Below are 21,380 nucleotides of genomic sequence, written 5' to 3'. Positions count from 1 at the left end.
GCTGGTTTCCCATACAATCAGTTCAACATCCTGGGCCGTATCTCTGAGATACTCAAAAGCCTCGGGATTTAGAGATACTTAAAATCCAGCTGGAATTTTTGGATGAAGACCACGGTCAACAGCTTCGTGTCTCTGCCATCACGTAACCCTGGCAGCGACGGCAGCGTTCATCTGTGCTGGGGACCGGCCTTTCCTGGGGCCCAGCCCCGAGAATGATCTCCTCTGAGAACAAAAGGCCATTACAAACACCACCACCTTCTGCTCTCGGGGTTAGGCATACTCTGACCTCCGTTAGCATAAACGAAGAGCAATCTGTCTGCGTAAATTTATGCCCCTTACACATAATGCACCATGTATATGCGTATGTATTACACTTCTATGTGCATGTGTGCACACGTACATGTATTTTTAAAATCCAAACCCTCCACAGAGTGGAGGGAGGGTTAAGGGGCTGCAGTTTTTCCACCAGTGCTGCCCAGTACAGCTCCATGTTGTGGGGGAGAAAAGCCTGCGCCATTGCACAGCCCAGCTGTCACCGCCATGGCTGCATCCCGCCCGCGTACACGCTTGTCCCTCTGGGGACGGAGAAGAAAACAAACAGGCGACAGATGTGAGCCGCGTTGTTTAACGCGGTGTTGGAAGGTGCCCGGTGCCGTGGGGGTATGCTCGCTAGGAGAGGCTGCCCCAAGCAGAAGGGGATGCTGAACAGCCGCTTCCTCTGACGTGCAGAAGCCCATCTTCCATGGTGGCGACAGGAGCGGCCGTTAGACTCACTAGGCCTGGCTATTTCTGCTTGCCCACTAAAAATTCAAATTAACTGCCAGGCTGCAGGTTGGCTTTGCCGCTGGGAAACGTCTGCTGCGGCTCCTTGCCTTTGCGCAGCGGAAGCATTCTCGACATGTGAAAAAAGTGCTCTGTGTAGAGCGAGATGTGACCTTAATGCAGAAATAGGTGTTTTAAAATAACATCGCCGGGCGTCAGAGCCTAGCGCACACCTCCGGAGGCACGGGCCTCCCTTCCAGCAGCCCTGAGGAGAGCGTGCGCCCGCCCGGCGGGCCCCGGCACCGCGGAAGCCCCGCTGAGGGCTCTGCCTCAGCCAGGCCAACCCGCTCGGCCCACACCACTGCGGCTGCGGCCTCGGCCGGGCCCGGGGGAGCCCGGTCAAACCGCGGGGAGCCCGGTCGGGCCCTACACGGCGGCGGCGGCGGCCACCGGGCCCGGGGCCGCCCCTCCTTCCCGCCGTTGCCGGGCAACGCGGCGCGGCCGGAAGCCGGCGCGGCACTTCCGGCGCGGCCCGCGCGCGCCTTCCCCTCCCGCCCGCCGCCGCCAAGATGGCGGCGCCCGTGTCGCTGCAGGTGGAGTTCGGGTGAGCGCGGGCGGCGGCGGCGGCGGGGGCCGGGGACCCGGGCGGAGGGTAGGGCCGGGCTGGGCTCCCTCGGTGAGGCGGCCGCGGCCCTGAGGCGGAGCGGCTGTTGCGCGCGGCCTTGGGGGGCCGCCGCTGTCACGGGGCTTCGGGGCTGCGGCCCGGGGTGGCGGGTGCGGCCGCCCCCCCCGGGGAACCCGGCCGCGGTGTCAGGCACCGCCGGGAGGGGCCGAGCACCGCCGGGGCGGTTTCCCGCAGCGCTGCGGTGCTGCCCGGTAGCGCCGTGCTGGGGCCGGCCTGCCCTGCCCGGCCCTTCGGCGCCGAGGCCTCGCTTATGTCTCTGTGTGAGCGTCTTGTACAAGTCCTTTCCTTTCTCCCCTTTTAACCTTTTTAATTTTTTTTAAATTATTATTAAAATTATTTATAAAAAACCTTCCACTCGTTTTTCGGCTTTTCTTCTCTGTACATATATATGTGTGGGTGTGTTTGTGTGTGTGTACGTGCGCGCTCAGTTTGCTTTGTGTTTCAGTTATTTTGGTTTAGTGTAAAATAGCCAGGTTCTTGCTTTGTAGCATTTCGGTTCGCAGGTCTTCGTTGCTGTAGTATCTGCATTGCTAGCACACTGGCGCTGGGAAGTTGAAGTGTTTGCAGTGGAAGCCTGTGCATATTTGTGGAAATACTTGTGTTATTTCGTTAAAGCCTCCTTTTAGTAGAAGCTAAAAGGCTACTATTTATTTGCTTTTTCCCACCCTTTCACGAACACAGAAATGCCATAACCCTTTAAATACCCTTCTCCTTAAGAATCCTTTCCTCAGTCTTTCCCACTTCCAGCTGCAGTAAGTCTCCTAATTTTCCCAGAAGAGTGAGATGCATTTTTGCTTCCCTTGGAAATGCATAAATGAGCTCTCTATGTACAAATCACAGCTGAGTTCCCCACAGCTAGCGCATTACAGAAGGACCTTATCTTGCAATCTACATTTCCCACTGTAACAAAGCGTGACCTTGTTTTCATTACATAAAAAAATGTTTTTCATATAATTGCTGTGACTTGTTCTCTCGCATGAATCTCAGCTCATGTTAATAATCACTGCTTCAATTTTCAGATAACTATTTTTTGTGAGCTGGTGGAAGAACACCAACAGAGTGCTCTTTAGGAGAGTTGCTGCATATAAGTAACGCTGCTGAGGGCATAACAAGGGTTCTGTTGTGCTCTTCCGTTGCAGAGCCAAGAAAACCTAGTGTGGCATTTTAAGATATTGAATTTAAAGGAACTTAGTAACGTCTGGATGTATCTTTGTTGATATTTACGTGGGGATTATTTATTTTAAAGATCTCTCTTTATTGTGTTGGTTTCCAAGGGATGCAAGGCACCCATAAGTTTCCAGAAAGTAACTTCATAAGAAAATTTTATAAAGTAACCTATGTTTAAGTTGGAAGAACGTTTTGCCACAATTATATGCCCTTTGAAAACGGGTTGGTTGTTTTTTTACCTCAGTTGAGTATCAAGTGAGTAGGGTTTTTTGTTTCTTAATTGTTAAAACTTTGGTCACCCTCTTCAGTCTGGAGTCAAGAGCTCGCATTATCTGCTTGTGTCCTTTATCTTAAAGTAGCATCTGTGTTTAATATCCATGTCCCTACTCACATGATAAAGTTGCATAATCTTCTAAGACTGAGTTTGGCCTGTGGCCTCACAACATCAGAAAAACTGATTTATGTTTGTAAAGCTCAAGATTTTCACAACTGTTCTTTTTCCAGAAAAAGAATATAGGTGAGGAGCTTCCTGAGGCTTGTAAGTTGCAGTTAGGAAAATCGGTTATTTTTTCTAAGTCTAAGGAGATTAGGCACCTGGACCCAATTTAAATCCCATTTTTTTCAGGTGTGAGGACCAGCTCCTGTACTTGCCAGCCTCTGCATATTTTGCTCACACTTGATCTCTTGTGCTTGCAGAGGCCATCATTTAGTTATACTGGGGGACTAGCCTCAGATGTTCTGAATATCAGAAGAGGGATGTTCGTCAGGTTGTTCAGTGGAGGAAGATTGTGTATTTATTTATTTATTTTTACTTTATCATCATGGTTGCTTGCTCTGCTTGCTTCTCCTGGTCAAGTCCCTCCTGAGAGGGAATGCTTTGTAGTAAGTAGATCAAGAAAGGGTTGCCAGGACTCAAGGACTGCTGGCTCTGCAGCTGACTTGCTGTGCAGCCTCATGTGAGTCATTTCCTCTCTCTGTTCACAAGTGGAAAGTGGGGGAATATTTATTCCAGAAGGATGCTACGATTTTTCACGTTTTGTGAAATGCCTTGAGACTTCTGGCTAAAAGGTGTTAGGGACGAGCGATGTTGGATGTAGCATGGTGGCTGTAATATTGTTTGAATTGAAGCAATGCCGATAGCTGAAGGGAGAGGGGGAGGGCGTTAGGCTAGACACTGCACGGCAGTTTGTAAGCGTGTTGGGATGGGAGCCATCTTCTGTTCTGTTGGGACGATGCCTGGCACCGTGGGGTTCTGGCCCGCAATGGAGCCTCCTGTGTGTGTTGGCGATGGGAGATGGCAAGTTCCCCTACGAACTTGTGGTTTGTGAGAGGAAAAAAGGACAAAGAGAATCCTGTGCTAAATATAGTGTGTGTCATTTGTTTTCTCTGTTGTGGCATCTATGTAAATCGCCTCTTTTGTACTGTCTTCCTTTTGACAATAAAGCAAAATCTCAGTGGTTCATTGTTTTTATTTCAGAGGTGGTGCAGAACTCTTGTTCGATGGTGTCAAAAAGCATCAGGTGACTTTGCCCTGTCAACCAGAGCCTTGTGAGTATCAGAACCTATTAGATAACTTGAAAGAATGACAACAAATGAAACAAAGCTGGTTTGTACAGCAGTTTCATTAGTTGGCAACAAGAATCAATGTGTTTTAAAAGCACTTTCCGACGTGCCGTGGATCAGATAGCTTGGCAGACGTTGGTTAGTCCTCAAAGTAAATAACCAAGCAGAAATAGTTTGAGCATCTTTCCTGTGTTCTAAGCACTTGTGAATCAAGTCCTTCCTTAAAACTTTTGCCTCCCTCCTCCTGGATAGACAATGGCCTCTGAATGTTTCCATTAAGTATACATTTGTCTTGCTTGATACTTGAAACCACCAATAACTTCCTCTCTCCTTTGTTTTTTCTTCCCTGTTCTGAGGTTTCCAAGAGGCATATGTATGTATGTGTGCTTATATGTCATATATAGATATGTGGGTGTGTGTATAGCGATATAACATAAATGTATTTTATCTACTCATTTGACTTTCAAGTATATGTAATCGTTTTATTATATTAACTATGCAGTTGAAAATGGCAAAGCTAATGCTTGAACGTGATACTGGACATCCTGCATATAGCCTTCTCTACAATAAAAGATAAGATGCTGTTAAGCTAAAGACTTGAGTGTCCCAGTGATAAATAGTCATAATCTCTGGCTTGTGATTTGGAATATCAATACTGAGAAGTGCTGTACTAACTCTCTCGTTTCTCCTTATGTGTGTGCATGCTTCAGTTGCAACGTAATTTTGCCGCAGGTATGTTTTGAATTCTTCCAGCTAGATAGCAATGCTTTATGCTCTTTGAGAGTGGGATTATAAACTGAAATAATACAAAGCATCGGGGAATGCTAACAACTAATATCTCATGAATGGCTAATACCATAATCTATGTGCTGTGAATCTTCAGGCCTGAAATCTTCTTGCCATGCCTGGAAGTAATTAGAGATTGGTAGAAGCGCTTTTGATGCTTGGACTTAAGTATGTGTAATTCAAATATAATAGGAGCACTGGAATAGTATGTTATCTTGTGGTTAAGGACAGGGACTAGGGATCCAGAAGCAAGACCTGATGCTGATTTGCTTCGTGAGTTTAGTCGTGTTGCTTAACTTTCCCCTGTTGCTAGTGAAGTAGTAGTGATACTTTCATGTATCACGAGAGAGTTCAGCATTAAATTCCAGCACTGTTAAAGCACTTAAGATCCTTAAATGGAAGGTAGTAAAGAAATGCCAAAACACTCATTTAGTTGGTTTATAAACTCGGGGGCTAGAGCATCGTTTTTGTCAGTGTTCTGTAAATTTCAAATACCCACTGATACCCACAGCATTGGTGGTGTTCAAACCATGATCAGATGCTCAAGAAGAAGGGGTTATTACATGAGATGTTTATTTTTGTCAGGGGAAGGGAGGGGATTAATATCCTTCTAGCCTGATGGTTGTTGGCAGTGCAGTTGTATGTAGCCTAATCCATTCCCACTTGAAGTTGCTTGGAAGACTTCTGTAGACTTCACGAGGAGCTGGATTCATCGTAAAGGATAGATCTTTCCCTGAAGATCTGGCTCAGTCTCAGGGTTCAAACTCATGATCTCCAGCGATTCATTCCACATTCATCTAACACATTATTGCCCCCAGCTTTTCACGCTGCCTTGTGTTTCAGATGCTGCTATCCCTGTAATAAGAGTGGCAGAATGGACAGTGTGCCTACTTGCCAGCTCCCCTGATTTGCAGCCTGCAGTTTTCATGTGCATTGAGTGACAGGGAGGTTTCAGTTTTTGGGCAGGTTGTGGATTGTAGCAGCTGAGGAGCAGAGACTGAATTGTGAGGCTTCTGCTATAGTGACATTTACACCCAGCACAGGGATGGGGTGGGCAGATGTGCAGTTACCGTCTGACAGTAAGGGATCACTGGAGACACTCCTCATAATATTTCTGAATGAGAATTGTATCGAAGTGAGGAATCGGTAGAAACGGATCAGAAACATGTGAACAAGAAATTTGGTAAATTCTTGTATTTTTATATTACTCCTAATGCCTTGTATTTTCCTCATTCACATTAAGAAAGTTTAATTCACCTATCTCTGGGTAAAGAAAGATGTAGTATGTTCCCTGCTGCCCTCATGCAGGCAGAATTACAAGAATTAGAGAAATAAAACAGCTGAGTTCTACTTGGTGCATCCTGTTGCTTACCTTACCCTGCATGTCCATCAGTTAATACTCTGGGGAAAGATCTGTAGTATGAACACTGCTTGAAGACCTGCACTTCTAACCCCATTTTAACTGATTTCATTAGCCATCAAGCTTATTTTTGGCCATTTTGGCCTCTCTTACCCACTCTTCCTTTCTTTCTAGGTTATTTTTGTCTTTGTCCTCCTTTTTGCAGAGCAGCTGGTTCTCTCAGGGACATTGGGTCCAGCTATATTTTAATTGTTTAGGCATTTTTATATATATCCCAGAGGTGAGGGGAGGTGGAAAATTATATGAAGAAATACGTACAAATATTTACATGAATAAAACAAGCTGTGCTCCATAGTTGACAAGGACAACGTTCTCTGAATAATAATAATGTTGTTTGAACAAAGTCTTATGTGGTCATTTCCTTTTTCCTGGTAACAGGCACTAGGTGGAAAGTAGGTGGGTTCCAGATCCAGTTAACTTTTTCAAGAAAATTTGATTCTCTGTCCTTCTCTGACGCCTGGAGGTGGGTTCCTGGAGGGATTAGGAAAGGCAGGAGGAAGGAAGCTGCAAATGGGACAAGAGCAAGCCACGAGGGGTACAACCGTGTGGCGGGACCTATTTTTATAATCCAAGGGGCTTTTTGTATCCTAACATCAGTAAAACAGCAGTTCTTTATTTCCAAAGCAGAGCTGTCTTAGTCTGCACGTTGAAGTTGCTGCCAAGTAGGAACTTAAAAAGGTGTGATATATCTGCATAGGCAGACAGATTTACATAAGCCACACTTTGTGCAGGACTGTGTAATCTTTTAGAGCTGTTGCGGAAAGAAGACCTCAAGTTAAACAAAAATCTTGTCCCAAATTGGTGGCTATTTTGATGATCTCATTGATAATGCTGTTAGAGGATCTAAAGGCATTAATGCCCTGTTGGCTTATTCTGCATAAAAAGTGTGTGTGGGAGAAAGCAGCTGGGGGAATAACGATATTTGTCACATGGAGAGAGGATTAAATTGGCAGGGAAATCAACTTTATTTTCAAGCATCTAAGAGGCTATTAGAGACAATGGAGCATAAAAGAGAGAAACCCTAAATTAAAAACTGAAAATGTATTTGGCAGCCTCCTCCTGAAACAAGCCACAGTAATTTAACCAAGTGCTTCAGTAATCAAATAGATCATTGTATGACTGCTCTGCGAGTGATGCCGGAGCTCCTTCCTCCATCTCGCTGGGACTCACAGTGGTGGATTTGTCTATGGCCATGCAAGTTGCATGGACGCTGTTGGAAGGGTAGGAAGTCACTGGCATTGTTTAACCCTTGTAGTCATTTCAGGTTTAGCTCAGCAGCGTCATGCTGGTGAAGAATGCTTACAAAACCTCTCTGCTGTGCTGCCTACTGGATATTGTATCTGGAGGTTGGGGCCCTTTGTAAAGTCTCTGGCAGTTGTGCTGCAGGCTGCTCAGCTGCGGGTCCAGGCCTTCAAATTCCAACTTCTCCCATGGTTTCAGTGATGGGACTTGTGTTTTTGGGGCAGCAGTGACCAGTTTCAGCACCTTCTTGGGTAATCAAGAATTCACTGTGTGTTTTGGCACTTACAAGTCTGGAAGGATAAATTTTTAATCAGTGTGTTTTGGTAATTGTTTGTGGTTTCCCTTTACCAAAACCCCAGGGAAAAAGCCTGTTGCTAATCAGATTTTTTTAGAGGGAAAATTAAAATAATCTGCCAATTGCTGCTTATATTAAATCCCTGGAGCATGGTCTGCTCCTCGAGAGCTTTGCTTTCCAGGGCCTTGTTCTGCACAGCATGGAGGACTGCTAGGGAGTTGGGAGCATTCATCCTCTCGGAAAAGAGCCTGAGGATCTCAAGAGATCAGACCTGTGTTACAGGCCGAGTGGCTTAAAAAATACAGGATGGCACATGTTCAGAGTTGACTGGGGTGCTATGCCAAAACAACATGTAAAATCAAGAGTGGCAGTTGGCATCGATTGTCTGTAAATGCCCAGTGCTATTGCTAGGTAGTACATCATAGTTAAGTTATTAATATTCTGGAATGCTTTTATTGCTCTGTTTATTATTCCTAACATTTTAAAACTTGCTCCAAAGAAAGAATAAAAATATATTTGGTAATGCAGAGGCTTATTAGAAGAATGATAGAAAACCCCCATAGCTCTATGGAACTTGATGCAATCAAATCTTTTTAACCACGGTGTATGGTACTCTCAGGTCTCAAAGGACTCTGGGGTTATTCCACTACTTGTGCATCTCTCTCAGGCAGGTAATTATGTATTTGCTGGCAAGGAAGGGGGATTCAGTGGGTTATGCAGGGTGGAACCTCAGGCTGGACCAGCTCAGCCCTGGATCCCGGCTGCACTTTCCAGCAAGCGGTGCAAGGAGCTGCGTTTGCAGCCCTGGGAGCCCGGTGTGATGCTGCAGGTCTGCCGCCGCCACGATCAAGCGGTCCCTGCTGCGTTTGCAGCCCTGGTGTGGGGCTCAGTGGCTGTGTGCAGAGGTTCGGGTCGCCGTCCCAGCGAGGCCACACGTCGCTTCTGTGCAAGGAACGAGTCCTTCAGAGGGAACGGGGAACGAAATGCGCGCCCTCGCAGGAGCAGTCCCAGCATTCTCCTGGGAGGCCGTGGAGCCGTGTTACCGGATCAGCTCATCCCAACTCATTGTGGAAGGAGCTTCCCAGGCACCCAGAAACCAGCTCTTGTGTGTGACCAAATCCCTGGGATAACAAAGCCTGGCTGTTCCACCCTCCTTCCCAGCCGCTGTATTGCAGTGCGGACACCTAGCAGGATAACCTTTCTGTGCCAGCCCCCCCTCTCTGCTCTCTCTTTTCTCTTGGTGGGATTTGCTGTGCTGACAGCACTGTTCAGAGGGTGGCAGCGGAGCAGGGCTGGGGAGGAGGATCCGGGCCCTTTAAACCGCTTAGCATGCGGTTCACACGGCTCCGGGCCAGCTGTTCCTTTCTCCTCCTGCCCTCACTCGCAGGAGTTGTTTGCTGAGCTCAGAGCTCCTGTGCAAAATTGCTTTTCAAAAGAGCCACTTTCTGCTTAATTAAACAATGAGCCGCCGTCCCTCTGCACATCTGTAAAGCTCCCTCTGCAGCCCCTTTATCCCACAAACTGCTCCATTCTTACCTCCATTCACTTGTAAATCTTACCCCCCCTCTCCTCCACCCTGATCATCTCACTGGCCCTTTCTTTTCCCCTTTCAAGTAAGACTGAGGGGCTTGGAGTATCTGTGGGGGTGGCTGGGTTGGGTGGGCAGGAATCGGTTTAATGGTGCTTGCCCTATATGAAAGTCTAATAATAGCAAAGCAGATCTGAGCCTGAAAGTGAGAGGCGAGGACTGGACGCTGCGCAATTTCTGTATTTAGAGGAATAAAATCATGGCAGTTCCTGAGCCGAGCTGAAACACTGACTCATCCAGCAGCCAGAGGGGACACCAGCCAGGCTGGGAGGGGGGCAAGGAGTTGACTTCAAGGCACTTTCTGATCCAGCTGGCAGTGCCAGGGAGAGCCCAGCCCACGGGATTCCCTCAGCCAGGCTGGCTGTGTGCAGGGCAGTGCCAGGCTGTCGGGGAATCCCTCTGCATGCTGGCAGGAGCAGCCACCTTCCTCTGTGGTCTGGGGTCTCACATCAGCTCTGTGTAGTCTCTTGTAATAGTGATACGGTTTTCCTTTTTAACCCTCGGTGCACGTGCATGCACACGAAACCCAGAAGCCGGCAAAATAGGAGAGAGGGGAAATTTCAGTTTGATGGGTTTTGGCTAAGCTTTACGCCCGCAGTTAGTAATGCATTCTCTGAATTGTCTTCCTGAGCAGCTTAAAAAAAATTAACCAGCAACATTCAAGGTTAAGCAGGATAAATGAATGGAAAAGTGATGAGGTGGGATATCTCCTTCATCATTGGGAAGGACAGATTATAGCCAGGGTGACGCAATATCATCTAGCATAGATTGATAGGGAGGGATGAAGGAATGGGAGTTTGGTGCATTAGCAGAAGATTCCTGACTGCAAAAACTGTTAGACCATGGCACAGTCTCCTTGGGGTTTGGTGGTAGGTCTACATTGCTCAAGCATCTTAAAGCGGGCAAAGCTTGGGATGGTCTTTTGAGAAAAATTCTGCACTGGCAGAGGGATAAAATCACAGGACCTGTTAAGGAGGTGTTATTTTTAATGTCTGCAATTGCCAATCTGGCACTTTGCTGCCAGTGCTGTAGTCTTTGAGGCACTCTTGGTTCCTTCCTTTGACAATTTTGAAGGAGAGGCAAGACCCTAGGCCAGCACTAGTGATCTGTGATCCTAATTAAAAGAGACAGTTTGGTGCACTGGCATTTATTTGGGAGCCTGAAGTGACAATAGCATTGGGTGTTACAGAATTAGATGCTCTGACTTTGGAAATGAGTAGGGATTAGGTTTACCCTGAGAAATCAGCTCGGAGCTGCTTTTTTTGCCATGGGAGCTGATGGATCTGGAGGCTTGCTGCTGGCTAGCAAGTGGGATTGGAGATCCCTTGAACTTGTGTTCTCCTACCAGCAGCCTGTGGGGAGTGGAAGATCCCAAGCAGTTCTCTCCAGTTCATGAGTGTTGTGATTAAAATCTCAGGGCTGAGAATCGCTGGGTGATGGCTGGGATCTGAGTCTTCACTGCTAACAGGAGGGCTATGAAAGACCCCTGTGATCCCTTCCCATTTTGTGGACACAAGAAAATGGAGGAGAGTGTTGCTCTTCTAGCTAAGAAGTGAGAAAAAGATGTCATAACGCAATTAAAAATTACAGAAACAAAGACCTTGGTGTTCATTTGTAGCAGGCAAGAACAGATGAGAGCAACGACTGGGATTCTCTTATGTCGGGCTGTAGTTACCCCCTAATTTTTTCCCTAGTACTTAAATCACTGCCCACTCCAGTGCATGGCAGGATTGGCTTGTGCACTTGTCAGAAAAAATGGATTTTGCTCTTGCTGCAGAATTTTGCCTTGCTGCTCACTCTGCGTAGTACTGAACCCATTTGCCTGTGACTCCATTTATATCAGCTATTCCAGGTCTTCTTCTGCAGTTTATGGCACACCATCGTCTGCTTCAGTGAATGATTAGCATATCAGATGGGAGGCTGGAGGAGTCTGAAGGATCCCTTAGGTCAGGTTTTGTAACAAGCTCTTTTAGAGAGCAGATTCCTGGAGGGCCATCAGATTCAAAAGCAGAGAGAAGGCACGCACCTGGAGGGGCAGCAGGTATTGGGAGCTGGTTCGTCTATTTTAAAAACAAGCTGCTTAAGCAGGGAAAGGGGCATACAAATTGTCTTTCCATACATTTCCATGCAGGCAGGGGGAATAATGGCAGAGGAGCGGCAGGGAAGGGGCTTTGTCATGGTTACAGGCCGGTGGCTGAGAATGTGGGTGGAGCGGCGCTCGTCCAGAGTTAGTGACCTCAGCAAATTGGAGCTCAGCCATGGTCAGTATGATAAATGATCTTATTCTGGGTCAAAGAAATGGTACCCCACAGGGAGGTATCCGCAAGGCGGCCCGGGAAAGCACTGTGCGCTTGCAGCACTGACCCCTTAGTGACCAGTGCCGCATATATCTTATTTATTACGGACCAGAAGGGAATTTTCCATGGTTTGGCCTTTATAGGATTCCCCTATTTCCCTGAAATAAGCTCCCGGTTCTGCAGCCAAGGCAAGAATATGGGTGTAATTACACCCTCTGGGTGCCCTTCGAGGCACTTTGTGCTTTGTGTGGGTTTGTATATGGATTTTAAGGCAGGGACATGGAGGTGTCTGATTATTGCATGTGTGCGTGTGTGAATCTGCCAGCGACCTGTGCAGCAGCCTGGGAGCAGAGAGCTGCGTGTCTGTGTCAACTGGTATTACAGTTGCACAAAATCCTTCTGCGTTTCTGCACATTTATCAGTTCAGTGTGAGATCCTTCTAGTGCAACACCCAGCTTGGTGCTTCTTATTTGAGGCACCTGGTTTCTCTCTGCACACAGCGAGTGTCCTCTTTGCTGAGTTATCACTGATGAATCTGTCAGGCCCAGGAGGTTTTATTGAGCTAGGAAAGATCTATGGATTTCAGCCCTGGTTTTGAGGGTGCAAATGAACCTGGGCTCTTGTTCCAGGCAGTGCTAAAATGGAGTCTTAGATGCACTTCTCTTGCAGAGGAAGCTCAGCAGATTCTTCATCAAGGAACAGTTGTGGTAATTCAGAAGATCAGGCCTTGGAAGATACGCAAGGGGACTGAGCAGACTGTGCAGTTCTGTCTGCCACAACCAGAAGTGTTTATGATGCAGCTGGGCTGCAAATGAGCCGACGCTGTTGGGTTTTTGTATGCACGCTCACTGCAGTTTTTGCATCCTGTCTGCTTGCGTGACAAGCCAATGACTTTGTGTCACTGCAAGCACACACTTCATTTTCCTGAGCTGTGTGTTTCGCTGGGTGATTTGTTTTATGCATGTATTGTGGATTTGAGCTCCCATCTGTGCACTTGAACTAAACAGTTTTCTCAAACATTTGTCAGTTTTTCTTTTTTTTAATTAACTTTAGATTATTTTTCCTGAGAATTTGGGGAGGTCTGATGTACTGTTAGCACAAGCAACAGAAGCTGTCTCTGTATACAAATAAGACAGGGATTTCCTACCATGTGCTTCAGTCCCTCCTTTGCAGTTTGAGAATATTTCAGCTTCCTTGGCCGGTTCACTCTGGCTTCTCTGCTGATGCTGCCAATGGTGAGGACAGTTAACAATAATTAGAGTGGATTTTTTGGTGCGGAAATTTGTTTGCTGTGACTCCTCAAATGGAGTAGTCTACCAAAAGGATTTCATTGCAACTGTGCAGCAATGGTAAAAATATATATCATTACTGGGATGAGCTGGACTTGAGTTGGTGATGCGGGAGCGAAATGCTGCATCGTCTCAGCTCTCACCTGGACCTCAGTCCAGGGCCAAAATGCATGGTTGCTTTTGCAGCCAAATGGCAGCATGTGTAGTACAACTGTGCTCCTGCAAATAGCAAATGCCTCTGTTCTGTGACGGGGGCCAGCTTCAGAACCAACACAGCTGTAAAATTGCTGTGTCGTAGTGACAGTTTAACTTGTCAGCGGATGTGGTGCCTGACCAGGTTGAGATTTTTTTCCTTCTTTATATGTCATTTGTAGAGGACCTGCTGTTTGCATAGCAAATCCTCAGCCCAGGAGCTGGAAACCTGTTAGACCCGTAGCGTAGTATCAGAAAGAAAATGTCTTGGGAACACTACGTATGTCAACTGCAAGAGATAAACGGTTGTGCTATAATTTACCTCTTATTATTTCCATCATGATAACATACAGAGTCCTGAGCTGTTGATCAAGACTGCTATTTGAAGCACTGAGCTGCAAGATGGCTTCTCCCCAGACCACTTGGAATGGAAGTAATCTTGTACCTTTTCAGTATCTTACTTGTGGGAGATGGTTTTGGTGTGGCTCTAGTCATTTTTCATCCATTATAATTGATTTATTCTAGTAATACTGGTGTACAGAATGTAGAGACATGAAGGTGGGCAAAAAATTCAATGCTGAGAAAGCAGCCAAAAGTATTATATTTTAAGGGTGGCTGCAGAGAAGAGGTCTTAATTTTTGTTGCCATTCAGAGCGGGGAAGCTCCAGGCGTGCACAGGGGTATCAGTTTTTTTCCTAATGTCTAAATTCTTCAGTATGTGTGTACGTGACTTCTGGGGAGGAGTAAATGAATGTAGGCTCAGGTGGGGCTGAAAATAACATTTATTATGGAAGGAGTAGGGGTGAGGGAGTATTCCAGCTCAGACTCAAATAAATCAGTCCTCTCGCCCCTTCGTCCAGGCTGCTTCTAGGTGGCTGTGTTTTATCCAGCTGGTGCAGCGTGTTTCTGTTTAAATGATCTCTCCTGAAAGGTCCCAGAGGAAAGGGCTGCTTATTCCATGCAAGGAGAATGGTATATGGCACAGTTCATTGTTGTGTGCCCTGCTGCAAGTGCATAAATATGAAACAGCTCGCGGGCGCTGCTGCGGTGGGGCTGGTGTCCCCTTTGAGCCCCCCCTCCTTCTCCTGAAGGCTCCTCTCTGGCTTTCTTCCTCTCTGGCTTTCATTTCTTGGTGATGGAGAGCAGGAGCTGTTTGGGTGTGAGATCCTGAGGGCTTTACATTGCAGCAGCATTTTTCAGGGGAAGGTGAATATAGTTAACTCTTGTTCTGGCGGCTGACTGACCGGCACGGTATATATATACCTTCTGAGTGGCACTCGCCATCCCTGGTGCATGTTGCTAGGAAAGTGGCAGAAAATGGTCTATTTTGTGCTCTTAGCTACGTATCATTACAAGGGAAGTCATGGGTTGGCCCCAGGCAGGTGATCCAGCTCACCAGGCAGTTTTAAGGCACAAAGCAGCTCTTTCTGCCCTGATCAGAGCGATCCAGTGCTCGGAGGCAGCAATACCTGTCATGCTCCAGGCAGCCCTACGGTGGGATGGGTGTGCCAGGGCTCAGGCTGTCATCTGGAGGCACCGATGCCCTGGGAAACCAGGGGGGAATAGAGGGAATCTCAGAGCATCCCCCTCCCCCTTTCCCCAGGAAAAGAGGCCCCCATCTGCTGCAGATGGACATGTCCCCATCGCCTAGTTGATGTGCACCTGCCTATGCCAGGGCTGTTCATCCTTGGTGTGACAGAAGTGGTGGGGGTAGTGTTATTCGGAAGAACCCCAGCTCTGCTCTGGGTGGCATCCACGATCCCATAAAATCCTGGGGTAAGGCAAGCACTGAGTCAGGCTGCTACAAGCACATTTATTTTTGCTGGTTGTGAAGCAAACACATGGGGAATCGTACACAGAGTTTGATTTTAACTTGGAGAGGCGCATGTGGAAAGGTTCCCCGTGACTATGGCGAGGTTACCACACGTGAGACAGATGTGGAAACCCATCCAGCCGTCCCCGCTTGTCCTGCGAGCGGGGCTCCAGCCCTCACTGGTGGATTTGTGCCTTCGAAAAGCTTCCTCGCGCCTTGAAAACAAACAAAACTCTTTTGGGGCTTTCAAAGGGCTGTTTAAAGGAGCCCTGGGAGAATAACTGATTGTGGATTCAGAATGATGAAGTGGTTTGTGGAACAGTGAAATATAGAAGCAAATGCAGGAGAACTCCACATTGCAATTTGTCAGCTTCTCTAAACCCTGTAACGGATTATTCCCCCCCTCTGTCGCTTCTCACCTCTCCAATAGGAAATTAACTGATGCTATCACTAAAGAAATTGTTTTTGCCTCACAAAGTAAAATTGATACTATAAAAACCCGCCAGCAGTGTCTCCTCCTCCTTTTACATGAAGACAAATCCTTCCTGTCACCTACTGAAATGGAAAGATAAAGGCTGAGCTTTAATAAAGAAGCTATAAGCACAAAGTGTAGAAGGAGGGAGCAGGCACGGCATGGGGAACATGCCATGGCAGCAGGTGTGATGCCAAGGCATACTGCAAGTGTCCAAATACAACTACTGTGGCCGGTGCCTGCGTGCATGTTTAATGCGTGGTTATGTACATGTTTGTGCCCCAGAACTCTGAGAGTTTGTGCTGGTTTTGGTACCGATAGTATCTGCCTTTACTCCTTTCAGGTTCTTAGGCTTGCTTGTTTGGACTTTTTAAATCTAATTAAACACAGAGAGAGTTAAACATCAATTTGTTAGGTGATAACAGAACGTGCAGGATATAGGATGTGTTAAAGAAATCTTCACGTCGGCAGTTTCCTGCTGGATTGGCACTTCAGCAAAAACTGCATTCATTCTCTGTGGGATGCGTTTTCTGTGGGAAACCTCCTCTGCCAAACTGTGGGGTTTGGGGCAGAGCCCTGAGCTCTGAGCTCCCTTGAGGCAGGGCTGCCCGTTAGATGCTGGTAAGGGACAGTCCTGTTAGGTGGTTTCTTTGACTGGAGGTTTGCAGCTATCGCCATCCGTCTTGCATGTTCCTCATCTACTCTTTTGTGGATAAACAATCACTTTGTTCTGGCATCAGCTAGGAGCCGTCAGCTAGTTTGTAAACTGCTGTCCTTTCTCCTTTCAGGGGATATCAGAAACCTGCTAAAGTGGATCAAACAGAATCTGTTGAAAGAACGACCAGAATTATTTATGCAAGGGGAATCTGTGTAAGTACAGCTGTTATGAATCCTCCTTGTGTTTCTCTGTTGATCCCCATGGTTTGGGATACGTTTTTCCTGTTGGTTGCAAGAAGCAAGTTAATGACCATGAAAATATGGGATTTGCTAAAGTGATAATGGGAGGTGTCCCACACTACACCTCACCCTGTTCCACAGAGAGCATCTTTTTGCAGGCCTCACCCCAAATCATTAAACCTTAAATTTGAAGCAGGGCCATGTATACTTCCTCTTGGTTGTCACCTGGAGCAGTGTAGTGCATGTATCCTCAATTCCAGGAGTTTTAGCAGGTCTGTCCGTTCCCTGCTGACATCACTGGGACTGAAGCAGTCACTCGGAGAAATGCCAACAAATATTTCTTCTGGGAAATGTATTTTTATTGTCAAAATGGGGCCAACCTCGTGGAGGGGAAAAAAAAAAGCCAAGAGAAATGGAGCAGAGTGAGCTGTGTAAGCCATCCCTGACTGCGGGGTGGCGCTGGGGGTGTTTAACATTCGTCACGGATCTTTGTGAGCTGAAGCGTGTGCCAGGTCCCCTGGTAACAGGAGAGACAATTGCAGGACACTGAAGATCAAAGAAGGGGAATCCCTTTGCCTGTAATCAGGGGCTCGGAGTGGATCCCGGGTGTTTAGTGCCTTTGGTAGGGGCACCGGAATAGCTTTCCCTACCTTTGCATCGAGCTCTCTGCGCTTGATTGTAGCGCATGGGTTTTAATTACCTGGCTTTTCTACATCGTAAGGAAATGTAGTCATCTCGGAGCATCCTCAGGAATGGTGCATTTTGATTCAAATGAGCTTTGGGATTGCTCCTGCCTCCCCTTTATTTGATCTAGAAAGGGCACAGACTGTACCTGTTTCCACCTCCGTGCTAGGATTCCTTTTTCTCTTTGGCTTTATAGGCAGTCAGCTTGTGATCTGTGCTGCAACATCCCTTGTTCTTAACTATTTGCAAAGCTTTTTAGCAGCCCTGTATCCTAATTATTTTTCTCTCTTCTGCAGGAGGCCAGGAATTTTGGTGCTCATCAACGACGCAGACTGGGAACTAATGGTCTGTACTCCTTCAGTTTGACTTTCTTTGTTGAAAATATTGCTCTGTCTGTTCTGTGGTTGCTCTCAGAGAAGCTATTTCTGATTCTTGCCCCAAGCGAAGCATCGTATTTGAGGGGGAAGGGGCAGGCTGGGATCTCTCTCCCTGTATTGTACTGTGGCTGTTCAGAAGCCTGGAGCCTTTCTCTAACCTGCTGAGTCTCATCAGTCAGCCAGTGTCTGAAGAAAGATCACCCGTATTCCCTGGCCTCTGGCAACGGGCTTCGCACCTCTGGCTGCTAGCAGGTCTCCCCCACCTGTGGGGTAGCAACTTAGTGAGCACTGGGCAGCTTCACAGCCCCTTCGCTAGAGTAAGGTGGTGCCGTAGCAGGTGAAGGCAGCCCTGGGGAGATTTCTACCAAAACAGGCAACTGGTAAATATCTCCCCTTTTCAGCCCACTGTTGTGCTCAGACAACAAACAGCCCTTAACTATTTTCCTGCCTCAGGCAACCACCTGTTCTGTCAAAACCCTCGTCCAGAAAGTGGTGTGGGATAATGAACATCAGCTCCTTGTCTGATCTCTCACCTTTGCTTCCGTTACAATGAAAACATCAGTCTATCCCCTTCTGCTCTCCCTAACACTCACCATCTTTTTATGAGCTGTTTTCTCTTTGCAGCTAGTATTTGGAAATGACATTTAAACCATTTTTCTTTTTTTTCTTGGCCTGCAGGGTGAGCTGGATTATAAACTCCAGGACCAGGATAATGTGCTTTTCATCTCGACATTGCACGGCGGGTGAACTCCTGGAAAAACAAGAGGATGTAAATCCAAATCCCTGGGCAAAAAAAACAAACAAAAACTAAACCCACCCAAACCTCTCTTGAACTGCCTGTGCCCGGTCTCTGCAACTCCCCACCACGTTCATTTGTTACTAGACATCCAAATAAAGACCCACCAGCACATGGCCTGCTGTCCACTACAACAGCATCCATCTTTTGGTTCTCATTTCACCTCTCCTGACTGCACTTCCAGGTACCCTAATGAGCAGAGAGGACCTGCAGCATGTGCGACTTTGTTTTTCCGTGACAGGAGGAAGAGGGGTGCTGAACCTCGAGTAGGATGATGTGTCTTTGCAGGCAATGAGGCGTTCTGGGGGAGTTGTGCCTCGTTTGGGGCAAGGCTGGGGTGCCTCTGCCTTGGTGCTGGGAACTGGGATTCTTTTAATACAGTACTTAGTGTTGGTAGTCTGTGCACCAGCCATGGAAAGGGTGAGACATGAAGTGCAAGGAAACAAAAGGTTACTTTTCTGTGAGATAGCAAACATTACAGCCTCAGAGCCCTCTGTAGTGACTTTCCACTTGTGATATTTATTTATGGGAAGTAGGAGAGAAATAGGCTTTTTCAGTTTTGTTTTTCTGATGCCTTATGCCTCTTTCATACCTGAGCTGAGGCAGGGTGAAGTACTAGCCCACGAACAGCGTCAATTTATAACCATTTGGTTAGAGGGGAAACAAACCCATGCCCGGCCTGAGACAGCACAGAGTGATAAGGGCAGGAAATTACCTTTCTGTCACCGTGATGGACAGAATTGATCAGCCTGCGTTTCGTTCTGTGCAGGTGGGGAGCAGCGGGGAGCTGCGTTGCTGCAGCCTGGCCAGGGAAGGGCTGGGGCTGGAGATTCTCCATTAAAGCAGGGAGACCCAGGAAAGAAAGTCAGTGGCTTTTAACCCTTTCCATCAGCGGGAGGGGGAGGCTGCTTACTGCGTGCCCTGAGGAAGTCCTGTGAGTGCAGCGGAAGTGGGTGTGCGCGGCTCTGCTAGGGCATGGATGCTGTTCGCTTTCCAGAAGTTTCCTTGGACAGACGGACTGGCCCGCCTGCCAGCCGGGAGGCCACGGCGAGAGCAGAGGGAAGGGGTCAGAGAGGATAGCACTGGCGCCAACGGGTCTGAAACGTGCTGCGCGAGCTTCTAGGAGCATCCGACCAGGATTGTCCTTCCTGCACTCCCCCCTGCCCTGCTCACCTGCGTTTCAGCACGGCTCCGGCAGCACGCGGTTGTCCCTGGTGGCAGCGTTCCTGCCCGAGCAATGGCTCTCCTGGGGCAGAGGGCTCGCCGGTGCCGTAAGCTCAATGGGTGCACATCTGAGAGCCGATCTGCACCACCTACTGCTTGCCCTGTCCTCGATCTCCGGGAGCCTCCGAGGAGGAGCTGGGAGGCAGTGAGCAGCGCAGTACACCAGCCCCTGCTTGAGCAGCCTGGCCTGACACTCCGAGTGCTCCGTACAAGGAGCCTTTCCCATCCTGCGCCTGAGAGAGGAGTTGCTCTATCTGACGCGGAGGGAGTGCCAAAGAGTAATTCCCCCATCTGACTTCCCGGGTGACTCCTCTCTCACGTTTATCCCACCACAACCTGCGTAACTAAAAGCACCCACGGACTCCGACGCTGCTGCATCTGAGAAACCCTAACTTCAAGCCCACTGCTGGTAACGAACCAATATTCAGCTTTTTCCAAATCCAGCCGCAGCAACTCGAGTCCAGCTTGCGCCGTTTGTAAATGACACGGACGGGCCAAAGGCTCTTCTCTGTCCTGAGTCTGCAGCCATAAGCTTTGCTGGGCCGGGGTAGCAGAGAGGGAATTCCAGGTGATGGAGCTGGCTGAAAAACAACGAACCTGTGTGGCGTGCAGCTTGAAACGGACTTGAACCTGCCTTTTCCCACTTGGGTTTGTCTTCAGCGCTGCTGCCTGCCCTGCCTCTACGCTGCGTTTTTTGCCTTAGGCTGCGCTTGTCTGTTCTTATCCCCCCCAGCTGTTTGCTCACGATAGGATGAGTTCCTTCCCTGGGAGGTGTTATTCCCCTTGCTAGCGCAGGTAGACCCAGATGGCTTTAGCTCCTGCTGTAGTAAAAGCTGCCAATCATTGCTAAAAAAAGCTAGAAATGGGAAGATCGAGGGAAGCCAGGGGAGGGGAGAAGAGAAGAGGGGTACAGCAAAATCCTGTAACAACAACAACAAAAAGTTCCTGAAATAAAAGCCTTTTGAAACATTCTCTGCCTCCAGCTTTGTCCTAGATAGGCTCTCGGTGAAATTTTGCTCGGATCTTGCAATGCTTCCCTCCTCCTCCTGGGTTTCCTTGGCAGCCCCGGCCGAGTCGCTCGGCTTGTGGACTCATAAAGCCTCTCTGTGAAAAGCCTTCCTTCCCGGTCGGGGTTTCCTGGGCGCTGCTCCGGGAGGACACGGGACCGCCGCAGCCCTCGGCTCCGCTCCCTCCTCGTCCCCTCCGAGCCCCGCCGCGGCGGTGGGATCCCGTCCCCGCAGCCCTCGGCCCGGGGAGGGGAGCCCGGGGCCGGGCCGCTCTCTGCCGAGCCCGCCCGGTGCCCGAGCGGCGGGAACGGTTCCCGGCTCGGCGGAACCGGAGCGGCCTCCCTGGGCCCGGGGCGAGCCGGAGGCTGCGGCAGGAGGAGGAAGAGCAGGAGGAGGAGGAGGAGGAGGAGGAGGAGGAGGGTGTCCCGGCTGGCGGGGACCTCGGCCCCCGGTGCAGAGGCGTCCCCGCCGCGCCCCAGGGCCGGGCGCATGCCGAAATAAATCAAATGAAATTAAAACGCAATTTAAAAAAAAAATAAAAATATATAAATACCAGAAGGATAAAGCGGGATGGAGCCGCAGGGCCGGGGCGCCCGCCCGCCGCTCTCGGCTCCGTCCCCGGCGAAGCGCCGGAGTCCCCGGCTCGGCCCTTCCATCCCTGCCCGGTCCCTGCCCGGTTCCTGCCCGGTTCCTGCCCGGCCCGGGGCTGCCCGGCCCGGTGAGGACCCGGCCGATATTTGACGCATTAGGAGCGAACCTCCCCCGGCAGCGCTGAGCGGTGCGGAGCCGCCGCCGGGGTTTCTTTAGTTTCCGTGAAATCCTCG

General features: G+C 48.7%; 1 protein-coding gene across 2 annotated transcripts; it reads left to right on the top strand.

The window, feature by feature from the left end:
- The first annotated feature begins 1,282 nt into the window (after positions 1-1,282).
- On the top strand, positions 1,283-20,520 carry URM1 (ubiquitin related modifier 1). Of its 2 annotated transcripts, XR_007510003.1 has the most exons (6): positions 1,283-1,366; positions 4,092-4,162; positions 16,360-16,441; positions 17,449-17,497; positions 18,208-18,509; positions 19,095-20,520. XR_007510003.1 is itself a non-coding variant. In XM_049832833.1 (5 exons), the coding sequence occupies exons 1-5, from the start codon at positions 1,332-1,334 to the stop codon at positions 18,274-18,276; spliced, it is 306 nt and encodes a 101-aa protein (XP_049688790.1). In that variant the 5' UTR covers positions 1,283-1,331; the 3' UTR covers positions 18,277-20,520. The 2 variants fall into 2 exon arrangements, 1 of the variants encoding a protein (XP_049688790.1); XM_049832833.1 differs by having other exon boundaries at positions 18,208-20,520.
- The last annotated feature ends 860 nt before the right edge of the window (positions 20,521-21,380 follow it).

Source organism: Accipiter gentilis, chromosome 29, assembly GCF_929443795.1.
Source record: "Accipiter gentilis chromosome 29, bAccGen1.1, whole genome shotgun sequence".
In the NCBI taxonomy this organism is placed as follows: domain Eukaryota; kingdom Metazoa; phylum Chordata; class Aves; order Accipitriformes; family Accipitridae; genus Astur; species Astur gentilis.
The sequence above is the reverse complement of the archived record's forward strand: the minus strand, read 5'-3'. Positions and strand labels throughout refer to the sequence as shown.